The sequence below is a fragment of the Cyclopterus lumpus genome, chromosome 21, assembly GCF_009769545.1.
Source record: "Cyclopterus lumpus isolate fCycLum1 chromosome 21, fCycLum1.pri, whole genome shotgun sequence".
Lineage (NCBI taxonomy): Eukaryota > Metazoa > Chordata > Actinopteri > Perciformes > Cyclopteridae > Cyclopterus > Cyclopterus lumpus.
Window position 1 is genome coordinate 10,859,371 of NC_046986.1, and position 25,004 is coordinate 10,884,374.

The 25,004-nt window shown below is 41.4% G+C and overlaps 1 protein-coding gene across 5 annotated transcripts; it reads left to right on the plus strand.

Annotated features, from left to right (window-relative positions):
• The first annotated feature begins 1,170 nt into the window (after positions 1 to 1,170).
• Positions 1,171 to 24,956, plus strand: ppp1r9ala (protein phosphatase 1 regulatory subunit 9A-like A). 5 transcript variants are annotated; one of them, XM_034561628.1, is made up of 20 exons: positions 1,173 to 1,353; positions 1,898 to 3,963; positions 13,905 to 14,037; positions 14,310 to 14,430; positions 14,811 to 14,915; positions 15,249 to 15,375; positions 16,734 to 16,892; positions 17,033 to 17,086; positions 17,608 to 17,837; positions 18,127 to 18,223; positions 18,316 to 18,442; positions 18,612 to 18,763; positions 19,356 to 19,671; positions 19,754 to 19,811; positions 19,896 to 19,967; positions 20,413 to 20,608; positions 21,169 to 21,213; positions 22,143 to 22,259; positions 23,221 to 23,409; positions 23,658 to 24,956. In XM_034561628.1, the coding sequence occupies exons 2-20, from the start codon at positions 2,068 to 2,070 to the stop codon at positions 23,814 to 23,816; spliced, it is 4,353 nt and encodes a 1,450-aa protein (XP_034417519.1). In that variant the 5' UTR covers positions 1,173 to 1,353; positions 1,898 to 2,067; the 3' UTR covers positions 23,817 to 24,956. The 5 variants fall into 5 exon arrangements, with proteins under 5 accessions (XP_034417521.1, XP_034417519.1, XP_034417520.1 ...); XM_034561629.1 differs by having other exon boundaries at positions 1,189 to 1,262; positions 23,658 to 24,955; XM_034561630.1 differs by lacking the exon at positions 21,169 to 21,213 and having other exon boundaries at positions 1,171 to 1,353; positions 23,658 to 24,955.
• Positions 24,957 to 25,004: the final 48 nt, after the last annotated feature.

The following is a 25,004-nucleotide window of genomic DNA, read 5'->3' on the forward strand; positions in this document are numbered from 1 at the left end:
AGATAAACCAGACCCACTGTATGTAATACAAAATAATACACATCATACACATGACACATCTGAGAAGTAAGACTAGTCCCATTATAGGATTAACTCTTGTGAGGCGTTCATAACATCTGGACATTTTTTACAGTAGAGGTGTTAACAATGGCTGGGTTCTATTCAATGTCCCAGTAAGCCATGGCAGTGTGACAGTGTGATAGATTACATTTACATTACATTTATTTAGCTGACGCTTTTATCCATAGCAACATACTAAAAAGTGCATTCAACCACACACAAGGCTGCATTAGGCTAAAACCAAGTCTGAAGCGGCTTAAAATAATTTAATCACTGATTTAATCATTTTCAACTGTGCTTTCCCTACTATGAGAGTAATATGTCTAAATATCTTCATTGAAAAAGGTCTATTAATCAGATAACCAAAAGCCATTGACCCCGGCTCTGGGGCCCCTGGGGGTTGGTGGCACTGATGCAGTTGGCTGCCCTGCATGGTTGGTATAGTCTATTTCCCATACATTGTGTGCCTATACATTACACCATTTGGAAATTGTTGTTTCAGCAAAGTATCCTAAAGCTCTACTCCAGAAATGTGGTTTTGCACTTCCATTACAAAAAGAAGCGTCCATGGCCAAGAAATATATTACATGCAATGGCTCTTACATTTTCCAGCATATTTTCTTATCTGCCTCCTCAATGTAAATTCCTTTTCAGTTTATTACATTGATTTTCTGTCAAGCCTAAACCAAGATAACCGTGACGTCACCAGGACTCCCTTCAGAGCCAGAGAAGACATTATGCAACTTAAAGTATATAAATATATATAGATAAAGATAGCAATCTCTCAGTGAAAAACAGTGCATAGAATAGGGGCAAAGTTGAAAAGCCCCTCTCCATGTCTACTGTACAACTTTTACAGTCTTGGTTGCAATCCATACATGCGCAGTGAAGCGAGTTGTTTTTGAGGTCTAGATGTGGACTGTTGCCCATGCAGAGGTCTAGGTGAGCTCAAATACAAAGTAAGCTCTTTCCCACGGCTTTCTCCTGCAACTCCTCGTGTCTCTGTGGAGAAAGAGGGGAGAGGAGGGTGGAGCGGGGTGGTGGGTTACAGTCCTGGAATGTGTGCGCGTCCCCGCCATCTCTCTGTTCTCGTCGGCCGCGGCGCGCAGCACAGACAGGCTCGTGTGCGCGCGCAGTCCGCGACAGGTCTGGAAGTGCAAGGAGGACGCAGGGAAACGCTGCTGGAGCGGGGAATGATGGCGGTGAGCAAGAAGAAGGGACAAGTTTTGATACTGTAAAAGTGGGACGCCGTGGGCCATCTTTCGGTGCCTAACACGATGAAGCAAGTAGGAGGTGGGAGCTTTTCAAAGTTGTTTTTTTTCCTTTGCTGTTGTGTGGTGAGTCGGAGTGAACATTTTCAGCGGCTCGTACTTGAAACGCCACAATGAATTGTTCAGACCGAGGCTCTCCGTCGGGCTGTGTTGAACTGCTGGCCCAGCGAGTTTAACTTTGTTTTGCCCTTTTTAACGTCAGCGTTACTAACCACGTTTGACTTGGTTGACTTCACTACAATTAGCTTAAAGCTTTTAGCTGGTTAAAGTTAACTTTACTTTCACGTCGGAACAATGTGATCAAACGCGAGCTAACGCATGTTAACGTTAGTCAGACAACCACCGAGATGCACACAAAAGGGGTGTGAACTGTACTGAACGTCTAATTTTTAACCTTTTTAATGTTACAACCGTCGTGCGGTTTCGATTAGCATTCAGAAAGAGAGCGTTTTGTTTTTGACACGTATTAAATACGGACGTTAGGCTTAGTGAGACAAGTGTGTCCGGTCTCTGTATTAATATATTTAATGTATTATTCCAATAACGGCAGCCATTTCTCTCTTTAGATGCCTTCCCTGTGAGTGTGTAGCTCTGACAACAACTCCAGAGAAGCTCCACCGGACCCCATGGCACCGCTTTCGTAAAGTTGAGGGATAATAGTTCACCAACTGAAAGCATCCGTCTCTCCAGTCCAAACCCGGCTTTTCTAATAGGGCTGCAGTCACAAAAAGCAAAAATGCTCAAAGCGGAAAGCAAAGGAGGCGAGAGGACCCTGAGGAGCGCATCCCCTCACAGAAATGCATACAAGTCTGACTTCCATGCCATTAAGTGTTCATTTGATGGGTCAAAATCTGAGGGTGATTCCAGATCATATGCAAATGGTTCCAGTGACACCCGGGAGGACTCGAGGGGGAGGCCTTTTGGGAACAGAGTGAGCAAGATAAAGAACATATTCCTACAGATGGATGGTCAACAACAAGAGTGCCAAGAGATTAAAGTGACTTTAAAGCCCGAAGTGTCAGCTGTGTCCCCAACAAAGCTGCAATTTCCAGTCAACACTCACAAAGTTAACCTCAACAGTGCCACAAGCCCAGAATCACAACATGTAGATAAATCACCTAAGGGGGAAGATATTGAAATTGACAAAGTGTCTTTGGCAGAGAAGTTTTCTGTGACCAGAAAACTCTTTGAAAGAGGCCTCAAAGAGCAGCCTGCTGCTGACAAACAGTCTCCAAACAGAGTAGTAAATCGTTTGTCCCTCGGAAGTTCCTCTGATGAGGGGAAAAGCACAAGGAGGGTATCGGGATCCTCTGAAACCACTATTAAATCAGAGCAAAGTCCTTCATCGATAGTTAAATGTCAACCGGATGAGAAGGCTGATAGTGAGAAAAGTCATGGGTCCAGAGTGTCATCGAATGCAGGACCCGTGTCCAAAAGGTTGGAGAGTTATGGAGCAGAGAATGACTCAGAAGACAACAACACACCGTCTGCAAAGGGAGGAATGGCGTCTGCAAAACAACACAGTGCCACTGAACAAATGTCTTTTTCTCCAACAAAAGATGGCTTACACAAAACTACTTCTCCTGTTAAAGAAGCCACCAACTTTACCCCTGTGACTGATGCCACTAACAAGAATACATCCCAGACAGCTTGCGCCATTAGCAGACCAACGTCTAATGTTAAACCAATCCCAGTTACCAATGAAGCACAAAAATCTAATTCTCCAACAACTGATGTTGGTCACAAACCCCTCTCACCAGAAAAATCAAGCACAGTCGGCCATGGCTACACACACTCCTCATCATCCAGTGATGGATTTAGTAGGACATCTGTTGGTGGGGATGAAGGAAAGCCACATAGTCCGCCCCCAAGGGATGTGAAGCAGCCTCTTCCATCAGCTGGTGGGTTTCAGAACACCAACAGGGCTAAATACCCTGAAAAAGCCAAGAGTCCTACAACAGACAAGCCCTCCAGCCAGACCGCATCTCTTGACTCCAGGGGGGTGGGCGTGGTACGGGCAGAACTAGTAGTGGTTCAGAATGAGTCCTCAGGGAGTGAAGAGAATGAGGATGAGAACATTGAAGATAATGTGTTTGAGGAAAAGAAGGTGAAAAGCCCCAAAGATGACGTAATAACAAACCTGAAAAGAACCTCTTCAACAGAAAAACAGAGCTGTAACCCTGCTCATCAAGTCTTAACAAGAGATGTCTCAAAAGAGACTCAAAGGATAGCAGAGGCCGTGGGTGAAGGTAAAGTCTTAGAGAACAATGAGCGATTTGGGTTGAAAGGGGAGAGACGGGAAGACATTTCAGTTGTGAATCAAGATGGTGACGATTATCGTGAGGAAGATGATGAGGTTGCAGAGGAGGAGACTGAGCTGGAGGAGCAGGTGGGCCAGATCATCCTGGATAGAGCCTCACCAGTAGTGTACGGTATTGAGAATGCAGCATTTGTGGATGACAGAGATGTAAACCAGGTCCTCAGAGAAGAAGAGGAGGAGGATGAAGAAGACGAAGAGGAGAACGATCACATGTATAGGGATTATGACGACTGTTACGAGACCACTGGTCTGTCGGATGAGGAGGAGCCTCTCCCAAAAAGGAAAATCAAGTTCTCCACAAACCCCATACAGGTTAGTAGTATATGTTGTGTTGTTTCCATTTGAGCTATTGCTGCTAAACTCAAGCACCTACAAACATTGCACAGCACCGTCATTATATACCATCGTCAGTACTGATTCAGCAAATGTCTGATCTAGGTGTTTCCCTGCAGACTCAAGACAAATTAGTCATGGCTGAGAATGAGTGCTTTTGTTTACGTCACTGCTGCTGCACTGTAATAGCTATGGTTTGTTTAATCTTTGTGACCATGGAGGCAGGTAGTTTGACAGCTTCAACCTGGTGCGTTAACCCCACAAGAGAAAGAGGGGAGACATTTGGGGACTTTAGCTGGCAACATAGTTTTTTGGTATTGAGCTTGTAGAAGCAGGAGGAGTGAGGTAGATACTGTGAAACTTGAGTCAGTACAGTAAAGAAATCTGGGCTCCCTCTGAGTCACTTCACTGCATGTGTATTTTTACTCATTGAGAGTAGTTCCCCTCTGTTGGGGAATCATGAGGGAATTTTGACTTCTCTCCAACATGGACATAAGAAATGTAGGGATTGTATAAACCATGCGATCTCTTTTACAGACATGGCTAACTATGTTATTACAGCTGGGGAATTTCTACAATCCATTAATGTCCAAGGATATAAACCTTTTTTTGTTGTTGTCTTTTTTCTCTAAATTTTACATTTGAGTTTAGTAAGATATGTAATATATCTTTTAGTTATAAGTTCTACAATTGGGTTTGTAGAGTTGGGTGGTTGACAGAATAACTTTGACTTTGACCTTTTTCAAATAGGACTGTTGGTGCTTTCATACTTTCCCATCTCAGCTCGGGATGTTCCAAATGGTTTATGTACAGTGTCAGCATCAACAAATAAACTGTTAAATATGATTCATGTTATCCTTCCTTGAACAAATAAGTTCGTAGAAACAATCAGCATCAGTAAGCAGGGAAAAACTAATTTTACATAGCTCAGTGTTTATCCAGGCCTTAAAATGCACTGTTATCTCAGGGTGTGGACCCCCCAACCCAGTCATCCTGGCTGGGGGTCCTGGGAGAGGGAACCAGAAGCTGACCCTAGAGTGGACACAAACAACAGTGTGCCTCCTCCGCCTAAAGTGAAGCTATGACATAGATAAACACAGATTTATAGCTTTCAACAAACAATGTGGAAGACTGTGTCTGTTTGGCAAATACTGCTCATAAAACCATAAGAGGGAGACTTTATGCAAAATACAGAGCTGATGCAAGGTTTAGTTGTCATGCAAGTACATTTAGATGTACAATTCAGTTCAGTTCTCATTAAATGATATGGACTAATAGCGTGTAGTAAGTAATTAGTAAATACGTAATATTATTTAGTATGTACAGTGTTTAAAGAATTCAGACAAGCTTTTTTCCCCAGTCCCTATTCTACTCACTAGGTTGCTGTGAGAGCACCTACATGATCAGCAGGGGAAAGTAAAGGATACAAAGGTATGAAACAACAAATTAACAAGTGAAAGCTTAAGATAAATAGCAAGTTCAAAAAAGTCTGAGCATTCTTTTAAATTTAGCTTTAAATGAGATTTTTATGTATTTGCATGAACGAGTGCATGCAATTGACAGGCTGGAAAGAACCCAGAGAGATTTGTCAAAACAATGGCATGCGCTTGGATTAAAATCATGGGGTCAAGGCTACGTGGTATGCATGTTAGCCAATTAAGTCACACAAATGTCCTTTGGCCAACCTTTCTACCTGTTGCCTGGCAAACAAAGGCCTCCTGCCGGCACTGCATCATTCTCCACAGTCTGCTGGTCAGAGCTGGCACTGGGATTGAACACACTTGAGTTGTAGCTAACAAGGAGAGAGGAAGTGCATTGTGCCTCTGGGATTAGGTCCCAACGTAACACAAATCTTCTTGACAGAGGAGGTGTCTTGTGTGGAAGAAAGGTCCTCTTGTTGAAGTAAAGGAGATATTCAGCATATATCCCCCCTTAAAAACAAAAGTGGTTGAAGGGGCCTTTCTAAAGCGGTGAGGATGTGCACACATTCTCAATAAATCCTAAAAGTAAATGTTGTCAAGCCAAATAATAAATGTTGATTGTTGCTAAATTAATTGAATGCGTTTAGGATGTAGTTGCTTTGTGATTTTAAAAATATACTCAAAATATGTAATGTTAGGAAGAAAAAAGCTAGAATACGGCATGGTGTCGTTGAAAAGGCACTGCAATCATGTTTAGTGGGACATTGAGTTGCTGCGATCCCTTTGCTGCTTTGCCACTAAGTTTATTATACCCTCTGGCTGTATCAGCAGTATAATAATTGCACTACTGCTTATACTGATCATATCTTTGGTTTTAGTGAAGAGGCTGTTTCCTCTGTTACTGCAAATAAAAAAACAGGCCTGTAATATTGGTGTCAAGACCATACTTTATTCAGAGAAAGTTTGAGGAGTTCACATGTTTGCATCAACTGGTTTGGACAAAACCTAAGAGTTATTGAATGATTAACGCTATCTACAGTAGGCGTGTTATCTGCTTGGGGATAAAGACTGCACAGTCCTTTTTTGAGTAGTTATGTGGGATCGTTAGATAGGTTGACTTGTATTTTGTGTGCCACGTCGCACATGAGGATATTTGGAACCGGAGTCCAAAACCAGTTCACCATTACTAAAAAGAAAATGTCAGAAAAGAGAATCTACACCTGCTTCTTTGCCCCACCCTCGCAGAGTCACAGGAAGTACGACCAGCAGTGTTTGGTCAAGAGAACACATTGTGTCTTCTCAAACACGCAGGGCGTGGTAAAAGATTAAAAGTGAGTTCATCTTAAATGAAAGAATTCCGCGTTCTTTGTTTGCGCTGTAGATGATTACTGTCAATGTTTAAGTATATATCAGTTTGGCTTCCCATGTGCCAGCAATAATACTTTTGTTTAGTATCTGTGGACATTTCACCATTGTCAGGTAGAGTACAGTTTGTAGATGTTAATGTGGAGCCAGATAATAAGCATTTCATGGTGTTTCTGCAGAAGTCTTGAACAGAAGCTTACAGGCATTTGCATGAAAGGAGTGGTTTTCTTTACCCAACCAGTTGTGTAAAGTGCTGCAGTGTGTGTTGGTCAGCTGATCTTGTTTGTTAGTGTTGGGAGTTCTTTGCTCCACTCTACCTAATATTAGCAAGTCTCTGGATTGTAGGGTATAACGTATCTGCAAAATACTTCACTTTCATGATGGAAAGCTAATTATTAAGTTACGAGTAACTACAAGATAAAAAACAACATCTTCCTGGTGCTGTACTGCGCTCATGCGGTTGAGTTCATCTTTTTTCGTTCCTTCAACAAAACTTTTATCAACAACGTACAAAAATCCTTTTGGCAGTTGTGAATTTATTCTGAATCGTGGAGGTTAAGAATAGTTTTCCCTACTCTTAACATAAACTGTAAAGTGTAGGTTTAATTACAGCTTGACACAATCTTCTGCTCTTCTATCTGTGTTTCATGTGAATAGTGAAAAGTAAAAGAGGGCATACTCTACAGTTGGACTCCGGCCCCTGTAACCAACCCATCCCATAGTGTTATGCTTTCCATTTCCTATCTGAGATAGCTCTTCTGCTGGGCAGAGGAATGTGTCTGACAAGTCGCCACCCTCATCCAACCAGCAGACAGGCCCTCCCCTTGTGGGTTCTGAGTTCCCTCCCGCCACCTGGGCAAGTGGGTGACTATCCAACAAAACTGGGCGGAATACTAATGCAGTCAGCTCAATGCTGTTCATTAAACAACTTAGCTTGAGATAAGTCTGGGGCTGATTGTGATTGCCTTTAACGCTTTTATTATGTGATTACAGACAAACGCATTAGAAGATGCTGTGTGTTTTTACTGAACATTAGCAGTAATTGTGTGTTAAAGTTTTCAGCTACCCTCGCAGCACAAGAGTAGCTATTGTGTTCCATTTATATTCAGACCTGTTTAACCTGTTCTTGTTTGCACTCCTTTGGCTATGCAATTCCATTATGGAACTCTTCTCCTCTCAGACTCCACCTCTTCCTGCTGTAGGTCATACTTTAACCTTTCAAACATAAACGTTATTTCAGTTACAGTCAATCATAGAGTATTTGACAAAGTGTTGATAATTCCAAGGGCATGCACACACAGGAAGTACAGTTTTTTATTCTTTTTCCTGGTGTGTTTACACAGGATCTAAAAAACTTCCCTAATTACTCTAAATGATCTGTGCCAGGCCACCACCCCTGCCCCAGCTCGCCTTCACAGCCTGTTTGGATTTGTTGTCATTTTGTACTTGCATTACAAGCTCCCCAATCCAGTGGTCAGCCCTTTGCTTTTCCTCGCAGCTGCTGACTCATTTCCCACAGAGGAATGAGTGAAAGATGGGAAGGGTTTGGGTTTGGGTGTGGGCACGTGTGCGTCTGTGCATGTGAGCACATAGAGAGGACAGACCACTGCAGTTGTTGAAGATGGATGAACGGCCCACACATACTGCTGCTGCTGCTGTTGGAGGGAATGGAAATATGAAGATGGCATAGCAGCCAGTTGACCCACATCACAACCTCAGTGACTAATACTTTAGGGGGAGAAATTGACCCATTGCTAAATCCCGCCCATTGAACGTAGACTAGCCAATCTTAGCGTAACATCGGCCAGGTCCGGCAGCTATACTATACGATACTGCTCCATGAACTTTCATGCAATCGTTTTAGATTTACTTCATTTTCAGGCTTGTTTTATGGACTTCGAGCTAGTCCTGGTTAAACGTTGTGGTATAATGATGCTCGTTACCTGGAGAGGATGGAAGGAGGTATACGTTTTTAAAACCGTACCTTTTGGAACTAGCATTAGCAGAGTACGTTTACACATCATTAACCAACATTAGCACTTCTATGCTACGCAAACTGCTGAAGTTACTACTCAATACACATGCTGCTTTTGCTTTTTAAAGATTGTAACAGTCAATAAATATCTACACTGCTTTATAGGAACAGTGATGTTCCTTAATTTCATTGTCTTCTGTCTTGGTGGCCAGGAGATGTGGAGGTTCACTTTTACGCAGGAATGCACAAAAAAATTCAATTGTAGCCAATTTGTAACGCAACAGACACATGACAAACAAAACAAAAACAGCCGAGGTATGATGAGGAACGTAAACAGCAGCAACAAAAACAATTTTCCTGGTAGATAATATGGCCAGCATCTTTATTTAAAAATGTTTCATGAGGAAAACACTGTCCATCAACTTTGACTGTTTGAGCACCAAGCATCACGATGTAAACGTAGTCCACCTCTTCTGCCGGGAGTGCAGTTAGTGACAAAGTGGGCTTCATGGTAGTTCTGACAGTTTGACTAAGAAGCAGCAGGTGGCAAAAGGTCAATTGGTTTTAAAAGAATATTTGAAAGACCCCATTCTGGATACATTTTAGCAAAAATTGTTAGTTCTTCTTTGATCTTTCATTCTTGTTGGATTAGTCAGTCGGGCGGATGGTGGTCTCGGCATGTCCTGAAAAATAAAGGAAAATGTCTGTTTAGTGTGATAACTGGAAACAGTGATAATACTGTAACTCACTGAGGCTACACCCACACTATGTTTTCGTTTGAAAATGATCTCCCTCCATAAGCACCGTTCAGCACCGTTTTAGAAATAATTTCCGTCCGTACTAACGCATCTAAAAATTAATATCACATGACCATTCACGTATATTGGGAATGAGGGTGTCAATATAAACAGGAACTTGATTGGTCGCTTAGTTACAGGTAGTACAACAGAGTATTATTGTAGTCTTCAATAATAAACAGTTGCGCTTGATACTCAATATCTTCCTGTAATAACACATGTAATCCATTGTAAATGTTTAATTAACCACTGATACTCGATCGGTTAAGTAGCAAACATGGGGGTCTGCGTCCCCGTTTTCAAAGGCCCCCGTTTCTGCCCGCACCCCCAATCTTCAAATAGAAACGGCGTCGGTAGTGTTTTCAAACGTCTCCATTTAATTGGCTCTAAAACTCCGGAGTCATGCAGATTCTCGGCATGAATGTAGAAAAAATATGCGTTTTTAAAATGAAAACAAAGTAGCGTGGATGTAGAGGCTTGTTTGTGAGGGAGAGGCTAAAGAAGACATTTTTGTTTGAAACAGTGCTTGAGTGATTAGCTTTCTGAAAAGAGCAGGACATTGCTTTAAAAATGCCTGTGACTCCATGGCAACAGGAAAGTCCAGCTTTGGAGTTGTGGGGAAGTAGAAGGGAGAGGCCAATTTGACTGCTACTGCTTAGCTTATGCCAAGGATGCAGTGTTGCTCCCTATATTCCATTAGCCTACATTTTCATCTCTTAATTACTTAAGTCTCCAAAGTCTAAACTAAAAAAGTGTCTTTCATCCTTAATGGAATTTCTGTCTGCTCTAGTTCTGTGAATTCATTTTTAACTGCCGAAATTAGATAAGCTTTGTCGGTCTTATTTATAGTGGCACTTTCAAGCTTGTTGTTCAGAGACATGCAAAATAAGCTTCAACATGTGTGTTGGTTATATTAAAAAGTGTGCAGTGCTCTTTGGTGCTATGTGATAAATATGACACCTGTCTTCCACAATATATGGGTCATAAACTAAAATCTATTCTCTAAACCTATCGCAACGAGTATAAACGGAGGGAGGAGGATTCAGACGGAGTGCTCCCTCTGGTTGATGGAGGGTCGAGGCTAATGAATAGCATTCCTGCCTGCACCACAGAGCTTTTTTTATTCAGTAAAATATGCAATCAGGACCGGCATTCATGCTTTTCTAGTCGCCGATCTCTGATAATGTTACTTTGTAAACAACCAGTCTGTGTTGACACGAGAAAAACAAAGGCTCCATTCTGGCACATTTTGATGCTGCGTTCAGGCTCTTGTTTCGTGAAAATGAGTATCGGGTGAAGGTAAATCGTAACGTTATCGTGATTTGTTCACATGTAATTTCGTAAAAATGTAGTGTTGGTGAGAAACTTGAATAAATCCAGTTTATTGAAGAAGTTTCCACAACAACATAATTAGATATTAGAAAGGGAATTATGATCTGTTTGAAATACTCCAGTTTATAATACATCATTAAAACATGGAAAACATTTTCCATGATGATGTATGATGTAATCAAGCAAAACTGTCCACTCTAGGCAACCAAGACTGAGGTCTAGATCCTACAGCATGTCGAGACTTGAGGAATCAACTACAAATAGTGGTGCAATGGTCCATAAAACTCACGGTTCGGATCGTATCACGGCTTAGAGTCACGGATCAGCACAAAAGAAAATAATAGCACCATCAATTATATCTAAATGTTAAATTATATCTAAATGTTTGAAACTCACATATATGAACTCTGCATATTGAGAACTAGTCTGAATATAGTGTGGTCTGACTGGGTTATTATACAGCTTGTTTGTCTTCGTTAGGAACAAAGCCTCTTGTCGAAAAACTTCTGAGGAGGTGTGGCAGGTGCGCCATAAGGCTGGCTTTACTACCACAGAGGCATAGTGGGAGTATAGCAAGGCTTTCATGGAAAAGGCAAGCAAAGGCAAAGTTGCTTGTGATGTGATAACAACATCCGAGCTGTGACAGGAAAGAGTTGCGTTATGCGGGGCGGCATCAGGAAAAGGCTTTCAACTCCCACTAGAAAGATCATGCTGACCATGACACATTGGTACATGCAATACACACATTAGAAACCATACAAACATAACTCACACCCACACCCACACGACGGGAAGAGAGACACACCTGTGATTTCAAAGGAAAACGGAGGAAGAGCTTGAAAGGGCAAAAGCGATGTAAGCCACAGTATATAAGACAATGTCATTTTTTGGAGAATGGCTTGGGTTGTGTTCTTTGCATGAAGAATAAAGTCTATTGCGTTACACTCTGATTCCAGTGCGTTCTTCAAAGATCACCAGGACACCAACAGGTATCAAGTATAGAATATAAATAGAGTTGTGGAGCCCGGTCAATCACTTCTAGAGAACCCTGATCATGTTTTTTTGCCACCAATACTAATTGCAGATTGCTGATCCATATTGATTATATTGATATTGATTACAGCACCTGGTCTACAAGGCTCCAGACTATTTTATTTTTCCACCGTTGGAAAAGAAACTCTCAACTGCTCTGAAGTCAGAGTAAACATAAGAAATTCTAAATGTTACCCTTTTACTTTGTTGTAGTCACCAGATTAGTTTTTCCTCGTAAAGACACATAATTGAAATAAGGAAATAAAAGACTATGTTTATTGATTAAAACAAATGTTCTCACTAGATGCTTAGAGCTACTGTAAACAGGTCATACTTATCTCTCTAATATCCCCATCAAACAACTGTTTATTTAAGTGTTTCCCCAAAACTATATTTTCCGAGATTATATATGATAATTTAGTTTGGTCCAATGCTCATTTACACTGAACGGAGCCTGAACACATCATAATGTAACTGAACGTACGTACGTTAGCCGTCAGCGGTGGTGCCACCGTTACTAGCTCTCCGCCTGGCAATTTCAATATGGATTGGTTGTTTACAATGTACGATTATCAGGGATAGCTGAACAGAAAGCATAAATGTCCTGATCGCATACTTTTTACTGAATGATGGCGGATAACGATCGCTAGGAAAACTTAATTTCACACTGGTGGTTCACATTAAACTGTAGTTAATTAATTAATTAGTTAATCTGCGGTTCACGCCGTGTCGCGAGGGGGATCCTGTACGGATCACGAATCGACAACAGTCCGTTACACCCCTATTTAATTATTTTATTTGTATTCCTCTTGAAGGAGCATGCATCTCGACCCACCTAGAGGGTCCAAGGTCCATCCACCAGAGTCTCACAAAATCCTGTGGAAAACACTGAACAACCTTTGGAATTTGCCACCTTGCCGTGTTTTCTAAAGAAAACATCAGCAGATTAATCAATAATGAAAATACTTGTTTGTTGCAGCCCTGTTGCTAATTTTGTCTTAACCCTGACACAACTTTATACTCTTAATAATATGTACTTACCGAACCACAACAAATGGTCATCCCCAGTCTGTTTTATGCTGAATAGTGTAGTGCTCACCTCAGCTTGACCCTGGGAGTGTTGTTTAGAGTGGATTCAGAATAACATTTCTGTTTGGTGGTATCATTGGTATTCAAGGTAAATAGTGTTTAGTGTATTTAATGTAGGGTAATAAACCTAAAGGCTGGTGTAGAGTACTGAGTAATGCCCATTGTCAGAAGGTTATGGGATTCATTTTTGTTCTTTATTATTTGTCTTCTAACTGTGCTGCTGACAACACTTGTCGCCTCCGAACATTGATCTTTGCTACATCCATTGCTCAGCTCTGCCCAGCTGTGCCCTACTTTCCATGCTGCTCATGTTCTGCTGTACTGTGTGTGTGTTTTTTAATTCCAACCATAAAATGGCCTCTGGGACACATCCAGTGCTTTGCGAGGGCTGCGTGCAAAGTTCACAACTTCTTAAAACTGTGATGAAAGAGAAAAGGGCCTCAGTGTCGCTTGATTTACATCTATTAAAAATATATAATTTGCATAGCTACAGTTGACAATGCAGTCTATACAGTAAGAAAACTGAAGATCATTATCTCTCTCAGACACTATCGTGACAATAATGAACAGAGTGATAAATATAAGAATTAATTTCAATGCAAATCATCATCAAAAGGCTCTGCTGTCCCTTAGCAGCTGTTAAAGTGTGCTTCCGAAGTGCACTGGCACTTTAATGTTCCGAGTAACGGTCCAACATATGAGTGTATTTCTCCCTCCCCATGCAATTTCTCTCAAATGAAAAATGCGTCCTTGTTCACCCTGCCAAGATAAATAAGAACTCAAAAGGGAAAATGATACGCTTATGTCTGCGCAGATTCCAAAGATACCCCTCAACATAAATCTGTCTGACTTCTTAAGGACACAGAATGTGGTATACTGAAGCTATGCACTATATTTTGACCGACACAGGTCTTCAGTACCTTCTCCAATGAGGATTATGATCGGCGCAATGATGACGTGGATCCAGTCGCAGCCTCTGCAGAGTATGAGCTGGAAAAGAGAGTGGAGAAGATGGATGTGTTCCCTGTGGAAATTGAGAAAGGTGAGTTCAGTCATGATGAGCAAAGTGTGAGAAACACTACATAATGGTGAAAACCTGTTTTCACCTAGATGCACAATAAGCAGAGCCCTATAAAGGCAAACAGTAGTGACTTTGAATAGTGTATTTGAACAATTTAGTGATCAGTTATGTATAATATATTTATACATAACCGTTATATCTTTATCTGCCACAGGCATAAACGTGGTATTGAGCCTATTTGTATGCAGTTCTTCTTGTGCACCTTTTTAAACTCTTAATGTTACTGCATTCAGGAGACAATGGACTCGGCATCAGTATCATTGGAATGGGAGTGGGAGCTGACCAGGGTCTGGAGAAGCTAGGAATTTTTGTGAAAACCATAACTGAGGGAGGAGCAGCTGAGAATGATGGACGGTGAGTTAGAGAACTGTTTCCTCCTTTTTGTACAACCCACATTCAAGTCTTGTTACAGGGTCACTGGTAGTGGCTTGTGTATATAACCAGAAACATGGTATCCACTCACTGCACCACCACAACAGTCTTTTAAATCACACTTTAGGAATTGCTCATTCTCCCAGAGCCCAGTGACACACAAACAACCAGATGTATTCATAACCACAGGAGGAAGCTAAAGAACACAGTTGCTACTTCTGTTTCCCAGGCATGTTTAGGGTTGTCTTATTGCCAGCTACATTGGGACTACTGTATTCTTTGATCTTTGCTTCTGTGCTGATGGTGGTGCATAACTTTTAATAACCTGCTAACCTTCTAACTATTATTATCTGTGTCTCTAGCATACAGGTGAATGACCAGATAGTGGAGGTGGATGGTATCTGTCTTGTGGGCGTCACCCAACTGTTTGCTGCAACAGTCCTGAAGAACACCAAAGGCACAGTGAGGTCAGCTCAAAACCCATCTCATCGACCCCTAAAATCAACCTTATTGAATATGATTACCAGAAGAGCCACTGTTATCATAATTAGCTAAAAGTGGTCAACAGATCAGTCTTTTTATCTGTTGAGTCCAGAGGCCATGAATGATTGTTTGTGTGTATTTTCGTGTAAGTGAAATGGGCAACACAAAGTATTGTGGGATGTAAATGGTTTGAATTAAAAACAGCAACACATAACGGCGTCTAACCTTAATTGCATCTCAGCATTTGCATTTCCCGGCTGCAAGTAAGACAAGATAAAAGTAACATTAAGCTATTTCTATTGCATTCTAAAAAACAGGTTCATGATTGGACGGGAGAAGCCAGGGACCCAAAGTGAGGTAGCCCGCCTCATAAGCGAGACATTAGAGCAGGAGAAGAACCAGGAGCAACACCTGGATGACCACTATGAACACTCTACAGAGGAGGTGAGTTAGTTGGACAGGACCTCATTACAATGCCCAATCATTGCTCAACCATGTAAACTAAAAGGGCACCTAAAAGCAATCTATTTATTACTATGTTTAGATCTGAAAATTAAGGAATTATGTTACTATTCTAACTCATTGTTCCCCAAAATAACTAAAGCAGATAGTAATAAAATAATAATATGCAACTCAACTGTACATTTCTTTCTGTGTACTTCTACTACATTGTAGTACTACATGTACCTGACAAAGAAATGCTACTGGTTACGGAGCAGATTCAGAGTTGACTCACAGCATTTCAACACAATGCTCTATTATTAATTCAACTACCCAGCAAGCTCCACCTTGAACAGATGTTAATTAAATGTTATGTATTGTTCTGATAATGCCTCTTTCACTCTTCATATGCAGGACTTTCACTCTGTGGTATTGACAGTTAATAGTTTCATTTCCAAATGTTTTGAGCAGCCGCTTTCTTCCGCTGCCAGTATCCACATTCCCAGTTAGAGAAAGGGTGAAGAGTGAATGAAGACGACCGGTACCCGGAGCCCATCATTGACAAGCTGGTTTGATTCAGTTGGCTATCCATTCACAGACATACCCACATACACATACAGAAAGAGATTTAACAAAACATATCCATTAAATTTGGGATTAATTGGTTGATTTGAGCGTTCCATATTTGTGTGGTTTTCAGGAACTTATGTGTGATTAAGTGCCAAGTTGGTTTTATTGGAGCTTCCAGAACAATTCCAGTTATAATTATGGCTTGGATGTTGATGTGTAGGCTATTAATATTACTCTGACATGACATAAACACAGCATTAGCCACACCTACTCCAATCCCACCCAGCTCAACCAGGAAATGAAAAGCTGGCTGTGAATCAATCCACGTGTCACCATACTGCTGTGTTGGAAGTCACAGTCGGCCTCAGCCGGTCTGACAGAGTTGTGAAACGTTTGTTTTCTGATGTCTTAGGAGCTAATCTCCTGTTTTACTATGGAGACACTGGGCAGAGAATATAGGAGGGATTTACCTAAAGGCAATGTTGCATAACTTTCTACTGGACACCGTTTCAAAGTGACTCTGGTTATGCAAAGTGTGTGTTGGTGGGTTAAGTCTAACATGTGTTCGATGCTGCGGATGTGCTACAGACGTGTAGCTAAACTCATGCAGTGCCTCCCGTGAAGCAACTCTCCAATGTTTGGTTATGATCTATTGATTACAATATTCCCCTCCAGGCTGTGGTGAACTGTGCCAGGAGGCTTGTTGTTGACACACACCGAGCGTGTTCATGGGCATGTAGGGTGTGTCAATGTTTGCAATATGTGATGCCTTGTGTGATGTCTTATTTCAGGAGGAGCGCTATGAGGAGGAGGACGGGGTGGATGAGAGAATTTTGTGCTCCAATTTCTCTCCAGGCCGGAACGCAGATCTGTTTGAGCTGCCTGATACTGAGGCTTTGTTTATGCCGACCAACATGGACAGCTCTCAGATGGTCTTCAAGTTCAGAGAGGTATTACCCTGACCATTACTTTCAGTCTCATGTGATATAAAATACAGTACATATCAAAGTTTCAGCATTCTGTATTGACAACCAAAGATTAACATTCAGCAATGGGTGTAACTGAATATTTTCCTATTTGTGTTCCTTAGCTGCAGCTCAAACACAGCACTGCTGCAGCAGAAATAGATCAACTAAATGAAAAGGTATGACGCAGATGAAATTAACATTTTATTGACTTTCAAGATATTCACATAACATACAAGACAAATACATGTATGATACAGTAAATACCATGTACCTTGATATATAATCCAAACAATAGACATGTATACACTTTATGCTAGCTGAAGTTTCTGCCATCAGTAATCATACTGTACTGATACAGAACCTCTTGTTTTTTGAGTGGTGGTTTCCTAGCAGCCTTTTCTCTGAACTTCTAACTCTTATGTACTCGCAATTAGTGATGATTAATCCTCAGATAGTTATTGAAAATATTATTTTTAAGCTGTTGACAATCCACATTCTTAGATTATATAGAAGAATGTGAATTGTTGTTGCATTTACAGTATGCTGTTGAAGAAAACAGGGTCAGACACAATGTGAGACCTAGTTCTTTTAAATTACTATTTAATACTACAAGCAACACAGAGACTGTCCTATGCCGGTGGCCAACCTGCAAATTCAATTTAGCCCGCACAAGTAACATGTCACCATCTCTGTACAGCTAATGGCTTCTGAGGAGGATAGCGCATTGTGGGAAGCAAGGGAGGTTGCACTGGAGCTAAAGATTGAGGACAGCAACGACAAAATCCTGAAGTTGGAGAGTTACTGGCTGGAAGCCCAGGGCCTGTGTAAGACTGTGAATGAGCAATTAGCTGAGACTCAGGCCCAGCATGAGACCCTGGACAAGAAGTACAACAAGGCCAAGAAACTGCTCAAGGACTACCAGCAGAAGTAAGTTTGTCTTGAGTTATGCAATGCTGTACTGTAGGAGGGCTCACTGTTGTTGAATTCAGTGGTTTACTCAAGTCAATTCATAACACATTTTAAAACAAACAAGAGCTCGCAAACCAACAAACCAAGTTATTTTCCATGGAAGTTCAGTATTGTTAATTGAACGTATAATATCTGATTTTACATTTAGTAATTCATTGGTATAGTGATAACCACATAAATTGGAACTAAAGAATAAAGAATTAGTTTAAAGCTGAAGGGAAACCACATGTCCTTGTTTCATCCTCAGAGAGATAGACTTTGTGAAGAAAGAGGAAGAGCTGAAAAGAATTATAGATGAAAAAGACAAGTGGTATAAAGAGCAGCTGGAGAGCCTGCAGAACAGGGTAAGACCACAGCTTGAAAGTAAAATGCATGTACACCACAGCAGACCTGCCAGAGACACTGAAATAAGCAATGAGTGTTGTTTTATCCACAGATAGCTGTCCTGGAGTCCGGAGGGGCCTCAGACGAGCAGCGTCAGAGGGGTCAGGACTCAGCAGCAGACGAGAGATTAATGGTCCAAGACCCAGTCGCCAACACACAATCTGTTGACTCACTACTCGGTACAAAGAGTTACTTGAATTAAATTGAATTTAAAACGTGTTATATTGAATTGTGTGATCTGTTAAACATTCACAAGCCCACATCATAAACTCCAGTGACCCTGGTAAATGATGAACACTGCCTTATGACTTATTTGGTGGGTTTGTTTGTTTGTGTCCTCCTGTGTAGAACAAGACTGGAGTGAGTCGGTGCCGGAGACCGAGCGCTTGGACACCAGTGCACACAGAGCAAAAGGCCTGCTGGCTCAGAAGGCCAAACGTCAGCCTCCATCTCGGAGCAAACTGAAGGAGAGTCTCACAGTGCCTTCAAGTCACTCTCAGGTCAGCCAGGAACATCCATTAGTGATACATTGTTATGGTGACTGATCATTTGATTGGAGTGAACAGTCAGCCACCTGAGGCCAGATGTAAGCTATGACAACCGTATCAAGGCATGTCATTCATGCTCAAACTGCGATATCTGAGGTCAAACTAATGGTGACAAAACACCCCGTTTCTCCATTTTATAGAAGGAGGAGAGCACATATTAACCTTGTGAATATGAGCTGAAAAGTTTTTTTTTTTTTTTTTACAGTGATGGTAGCTGACAATTTGACTGCCACTTTTTCTGTGGCTGATCTGTTTTCTTGCAATGTCAAAGCAACATTTTGAAAGAACTCACTGTACTGTTGAGACTGCACTTCTCCTAAAAAATGGGTATGGCCTTAAGATACTCACAGCTGCTCTACAACACAAGGGAACATCCTTGAGTGTCTTTTTTTACTGTACAAAACAATAATGCACCTTTTTATAATGTGTGTGAGTGTGTGAATGTGTACATGACTCGGCCGATCTAGAGCGGAGCTTTTTATTGTAAGCTTTTATCCTTTCCTCCTTGCATTGTCCTTGTGCATAATTATTTTAGTCCCAACAGGAAACCGAAGAAGAGGAGGAGCAGGAATCTCCCAGGAGGAGGAGGTCCATCCAGGAGAGCCTGTCCCTTCCGGTGCCTGTCTGCTATCCTGGGAATGGACAAAAAGATGATCCCGGAGAGACTAGGGATGGATCCAGGAGTATGGCTGCGCTTTCCAGCAGCCCGTCTTTCTCACCATCACAGGGAGACAGTATTGAGAGCAGTGGAAGTCTTTCTTTGTCCTCTCCAAAAGAAACCTTGTCACCTCATTCCCCCTCTGGATTAATGCGCAATGTCAAGAAGAGGGAGTCCAAGGGAAAGAGCAAAGAGCTCAAAGGTACACGAGTAGACCAAAACGTGATGGTGACAATAGCAACACTTTTTGTTCCATTGTCACTGAGCCTATTGTTTCATTACAGAGGAACTAAATGAGTCCTCATCAGCGGGGAAACCTAAAAGGCGATTTCCAGACTTTGGGTAAGACTCGTGATCACTGTCATTCGTCTCCAATGATACCATCTTTTTTGTACTAACAAAAATATTTGTACTTGTCATCAACAGAGGTCTCCGGAAGTCAGGTGGCAAAGGGAAAAAACATGACAAGGAGGCTATGAGAGCATCTTTGGACAGCAGGTTAGTGATTGCTTAACTTAATTTATAACAATTTAAAGGTTCCAAATATATAATAGTTATTGAGTTGTCGTGGTTCCATGTTTTGTGACATATTTGTTGGAGTTATCCGTTGCTTCATGTTGCTGTTGGTGCAAGTGCCACATAGAGATACATTTTTTAAAACTGGATTATTAATGGAAACAATGTTACTCAAACAAACAAAGGCCTGTTTACTTTAAATAGCTAAACTTCACTAAGACATTTACTGCATTGTTACTGGAAGCCATGGTACTTCATGGATGTAAGTTTTGAGCTACACAAGACTGGCTTTCTACTTTCTTGTTGCCAAATCTTAATGTATTTTTTTCTCTTATATCTGATAGTTATCACTTCCTGAACCGTCTTAATGCTCACATGTTTAAGGTGAGTGTGGATAACTGAATCTTCCTATTTCTCCAATGTCCAGGGGATCAGCAGAGTTACTGGAGGAGTCAGGAGGGAACCTGTCTCCTGCCGATTCAATGACCTCCATCCCGACTTGTATGCCCTTCTCCTGGTTTGGAGACAAAGAGAGGGACAGAGAGCCCTCATCTTCCAGCAGCAGTCTGCCGTACGTGGCCAATGAGACCAGCAGTGAGCAAAGCCAGGACCGCAAGAATAAGGTTTGTAACTTTATGTGAGGATAAATATGTGACATAAAGAGTATTAGCATCCAGCGAAACGTTGATATGATATTAGTTGTATAGTATTGAGATATTTTGGCCAGCTGTAGAAGTCCTTGTCTGTCCTCCGTCATCTTAATATATTTCTATCTTCATTGAAAAAGTAAAACGAGTAGAAACGCAACAGGAGGCAATATCCAGACATGTGCCATCATGGCTATTTCTCTGCATAAGATACATGATGCGAAGGCAACAATAACTGGATCCATATGCTAGCCAGAGAGCTTTAGCAGGAAAGGATTTGTATGTATTTTCAGTGAGTTTTCAAATAGTGACATATAAAGTGCATCCAGAGAAGCTAGTGGCTAACTGTCACACAGGCTGTGGTCAGGCGGCTGTTCCCTCGAAGCTGTTTAATGAGTTCAAGACACAGGCTGAACAAATAAAACGATTACTCAGAGAAAAGTGCTGGCTTTGTTGCTGTGTGCATTCTGGTAGTTTTTGACAGAGCTTTGCTGCCTGGACTAAATATCTCACTGAACCGTGTTTCCTTTAAACAGACAAATCTCTCCTGGTCCTCTTTATTCAGTCGCTCATTAGATTTGGTACAGTATACGCATTTTATACCCTTTTTTGAGTTTAGATGCCACGATAGCGCATTACTAACAAATAGAGTTCTGTGATTTGTAATTCCTCACTCCCACACATCCTGTGAATAATTCACCTTTTCTTTTCAACTTGACATGTGGTAGTGTTATAGGAAACTAATGTTATCTCATTTTCCATGTATCCACATTCAGAAAGCCTCATAGCTTATGTTAGAGGAAACAGATGGAGCCAAAAGTAGTTTTGAGGGCTTATTGCACCAGCCAATAGGAAGTTTGATTGAAGATTTGTGTGTAACATCAACACTAACTGCCACGTTGTAACCAACTTGTATAGTGCAACATGTTTTTAGAGTGCATTTCTTACGCTACATTGAAATGAAACTTCATATGAACTTGCACATAGCTGATGCAATAGCCTGCAAGTCTGGGTAATAATTCCCTGATTCCAAATATACCCACATGTGGGTCTGAAAAACAAGCCACAGTTTAGCTTTTAGACTACATAAAAAAAATTAAAAAAATCTCTTGAGGAATCAAATAAGAAATCTCATATCACCTACTCAAAAAAATTAAAAAAACATTACTCCATATTTGTTTTTGTGTGTTTACAATATAGTTAGTTGCTGTAGTTTAGAGGTTGTTGATGTACTTTTGGTGGTGGACTGGTTTTAATTGCCTTTTTAATATTGTGCTTCATAGTGTGTTGAAGATCACAGTCACTCATCGCTCAAATCAATCACTTGGATTGCTGCCTCTTAAATCACAGTTTTAAAAATGTGGCATGATCATTTCAGTCCTTATGGAAACAGCACTGCACTTACCCCTCACCGCTGTAGTGTTGTATTTGTTTGCTTTTCCTGGTATAGAGCTGTTGTTTGGTGATGTGTTGCTTTAGTAAATGCGTTCCTTGTTTCCACTTGTTCCAGACTTTTTCAGTCATAGATGATTCTAACCCTGCCAACCCCAGTTCAGACATCTCTGGGTTAGTTGCTGAACCCAATCTGTCTGGGCGCTCACACACTTTAATCTTCTCTTCCAGTGAGGTGAGTGCTCTCCTTGTTGCACAGTCACAAAAGCTGTGTGTGACGCCTTGATGCAGCTGAAAGGGGACATTCTCAAGCATGCTCTTTTAGCCGTTCCCCCTTTCACATCTGAGATTGAATCACGAATGCAGAGGGAATTGAAGTGCGTGTGCGTGTGTGTGTGTGTGTGTGGTTTTGTCTTGTGGCTTAGCTTTCCTTAGATCAGCTGTGGAGGTTGCACTTCAGCCGGTCAAACCGTCGACCAGTGCTTCATGTTCTTTACGAGCTTCCGCAGACCACAGAACGATGCTGCCTGCTCTGCTGCCTGCTCAGTGGCGTTTCAGCAGCAGTTTCCTCTGATATTATAGTTCCTAGAGTCCAAATCGCTCTCAGTAAAACACATAGACCTGTATCTGAGAATGTCATTGATATTATGCTGTCATTGCACGCTTGTTTTCTTGGTGCTAGCTTGGGAAATGTAGACACTGCACACTGGTTTGTTTGATATTTACTGCAGTTGGTTTCTCTTTGAACTGGTTTTCAGCTATTTCTCCACCTATAGAAATACAAATGTACTCAGGAAAGAAATCATTTCAAACAGCATTTATTTAAGTGATTTTGTGAATGTGACGGAAAAGATGATTCATGTTTGCATTTCACCATTCGTCACTTAACTGTGCTTTAGGAACATGGATCAACACTGTCAAACACATACAGTGCAATCCATGGCATCGAATGGCTATTGCACATTGTAGGAAGGCAGCAACTATATACCTGTATATGTTTGGTAGTCATCCACACTAGACATCAGCAATCATTTCCTTTAGTGTACAACAACATATGACGTAAAACACAATGTCGCACAGAAATTCTCAGAAAAATGCATTTAAAGTTTTTTAACGACCATCAATATATGGTGATTTTCTTTGCTAAAGTGACATTATGTTTACTTGTCTGTTTGCATTGTCTGTGTCTTCTGTAGACTTTGGATGATGAGCCAGTGGCCACAGGGAAAGAGTATCATTGGCAGAACCGGCCCGTCTCTGAATGGACCAATCAACAGGTGTGTCACTGGTTGATGGGCATGAATATGGACCAATACACGCCTGAATTCACAGCTAAGGGAGTGGACGGCCAACAGCTCTTGTACTTGGACAGTGAAAAGTTGAAGGTAAAAATGTTTTAAATACAGCCTAGCATGATAGTTAGGATAATAATTTTCTTTGAATTAACTGTATAATAATGGAATGATAGTTTAGGAGTGATGGTATTATGATGTTTTTATTTTAATCATACAAGGCCTCTTTCCTAGCTAAAGCAGTAATTGTTTAGTCAAACATTGTCAACCTTTAACTGCCACCTTGTGGCCAGAATATGGCAGCATTACTTTGCCCCAACGCTGTGCTCTTTTTGCTTCAGGCACTCGGCGTGTCAGGTCAAAGCGACCGTTCAACTATCAAGAAAAAGCTGAAGGACTTGCGTAAGACCCAGGAGAAGCTGGAGAAACAGAGAGAGAAGAGAGAGAAGGAGGTCCGGCGCAGCGGGAGACTGCCAGTCAGTACGGACTCTGTCTGCTGAGGTATCAGCTCTGTTCTCTAACTTCATGCATCCCATAAACCTCGTCACTCAGGCCCCTGAGCACCCTTTTCCTTTTTCTTTTCTTTTTTACACTTTTGGTGCCGTGACGTGACATTCATGTGTTAACACCAACAACCACAGCAATGACTGCCAGGAGTGCTGACTGATGTGCCAGTGGTGAGCTACGTTCACACAGTAGCTCCTGATTCTCCTCTCATCACTGATTCTCTGGAATGTTTTAACAAACTTCAGCTCAAACCATTTTAAATCAAAGATGGGGAATGTCAAAAAGAAACGTTGGGTATGTGAGCAAAATGGAATCCTAACATTTTTTACCACTAAAAGCTCGAAGCTATAGTTATAATTAAAAGAAAAGTCTGTTTTCAAAATGAAATAATCTAATGTAGTTGTTGCAGATCATGCACACATGTACCTATGGAAGTCAAATGTGTACTGCTTTTCCAGCATTTTATATTTTTGCTAGTATAACTTGCCTGTTTCCATGTACATGAGCTCTTCTGCAGGAACGGCTGTTGTACAATTCAGATAAAAGCACTATATTTGTCTTCTGAACTTCAATGGGTGACAAGGTTTTAAATGTATAAATACGTTTTATACATGTGCTTATTAACTGCATATCTTCTTCTTTTTTTTTTTTTTTTACTTAAATACCGTTGTTCATTTTATACTGTATACATTTTTCTACTAAGTAGAATAGCTAGGCCGGGTTTATTTTGCTGAATGAAAAGCAGCAAACGAATCAAGTCGGGCCGAGGGGAACGCTGCTTCCGCTGTCCCCGACTCTGGCGGTGTGTTGCGACATGAGGCTCCATGTGAACACGCACAGCGTGCACAGGTCGGCTACACGTGCACCTCACTGCCGGTCCATCAGACGGTCGGAGTGCCTATGACAAGGACTTGTGTGAGTCGGGGGCTCAGCGCCGCGTATGAATGTGAGGCTGAACGGGGGATCGTTCACAGCCAAACTCAAAGTGCTTCCTTTCCTCTTCTCACGCACGACACCGTGTTCTGTATGCCAAGCGACACGTTGGACTGCAAGAAAATCATGGCTTCCACCTCCTGTGAATTAGAGAAACATTTCTTGGTACATACGACATCAATAAACTAATTTTCACTTTATATGGTGTGCTTGTATTGTGTTCTGGCTTGTCTTTCAGTTAATGTGCA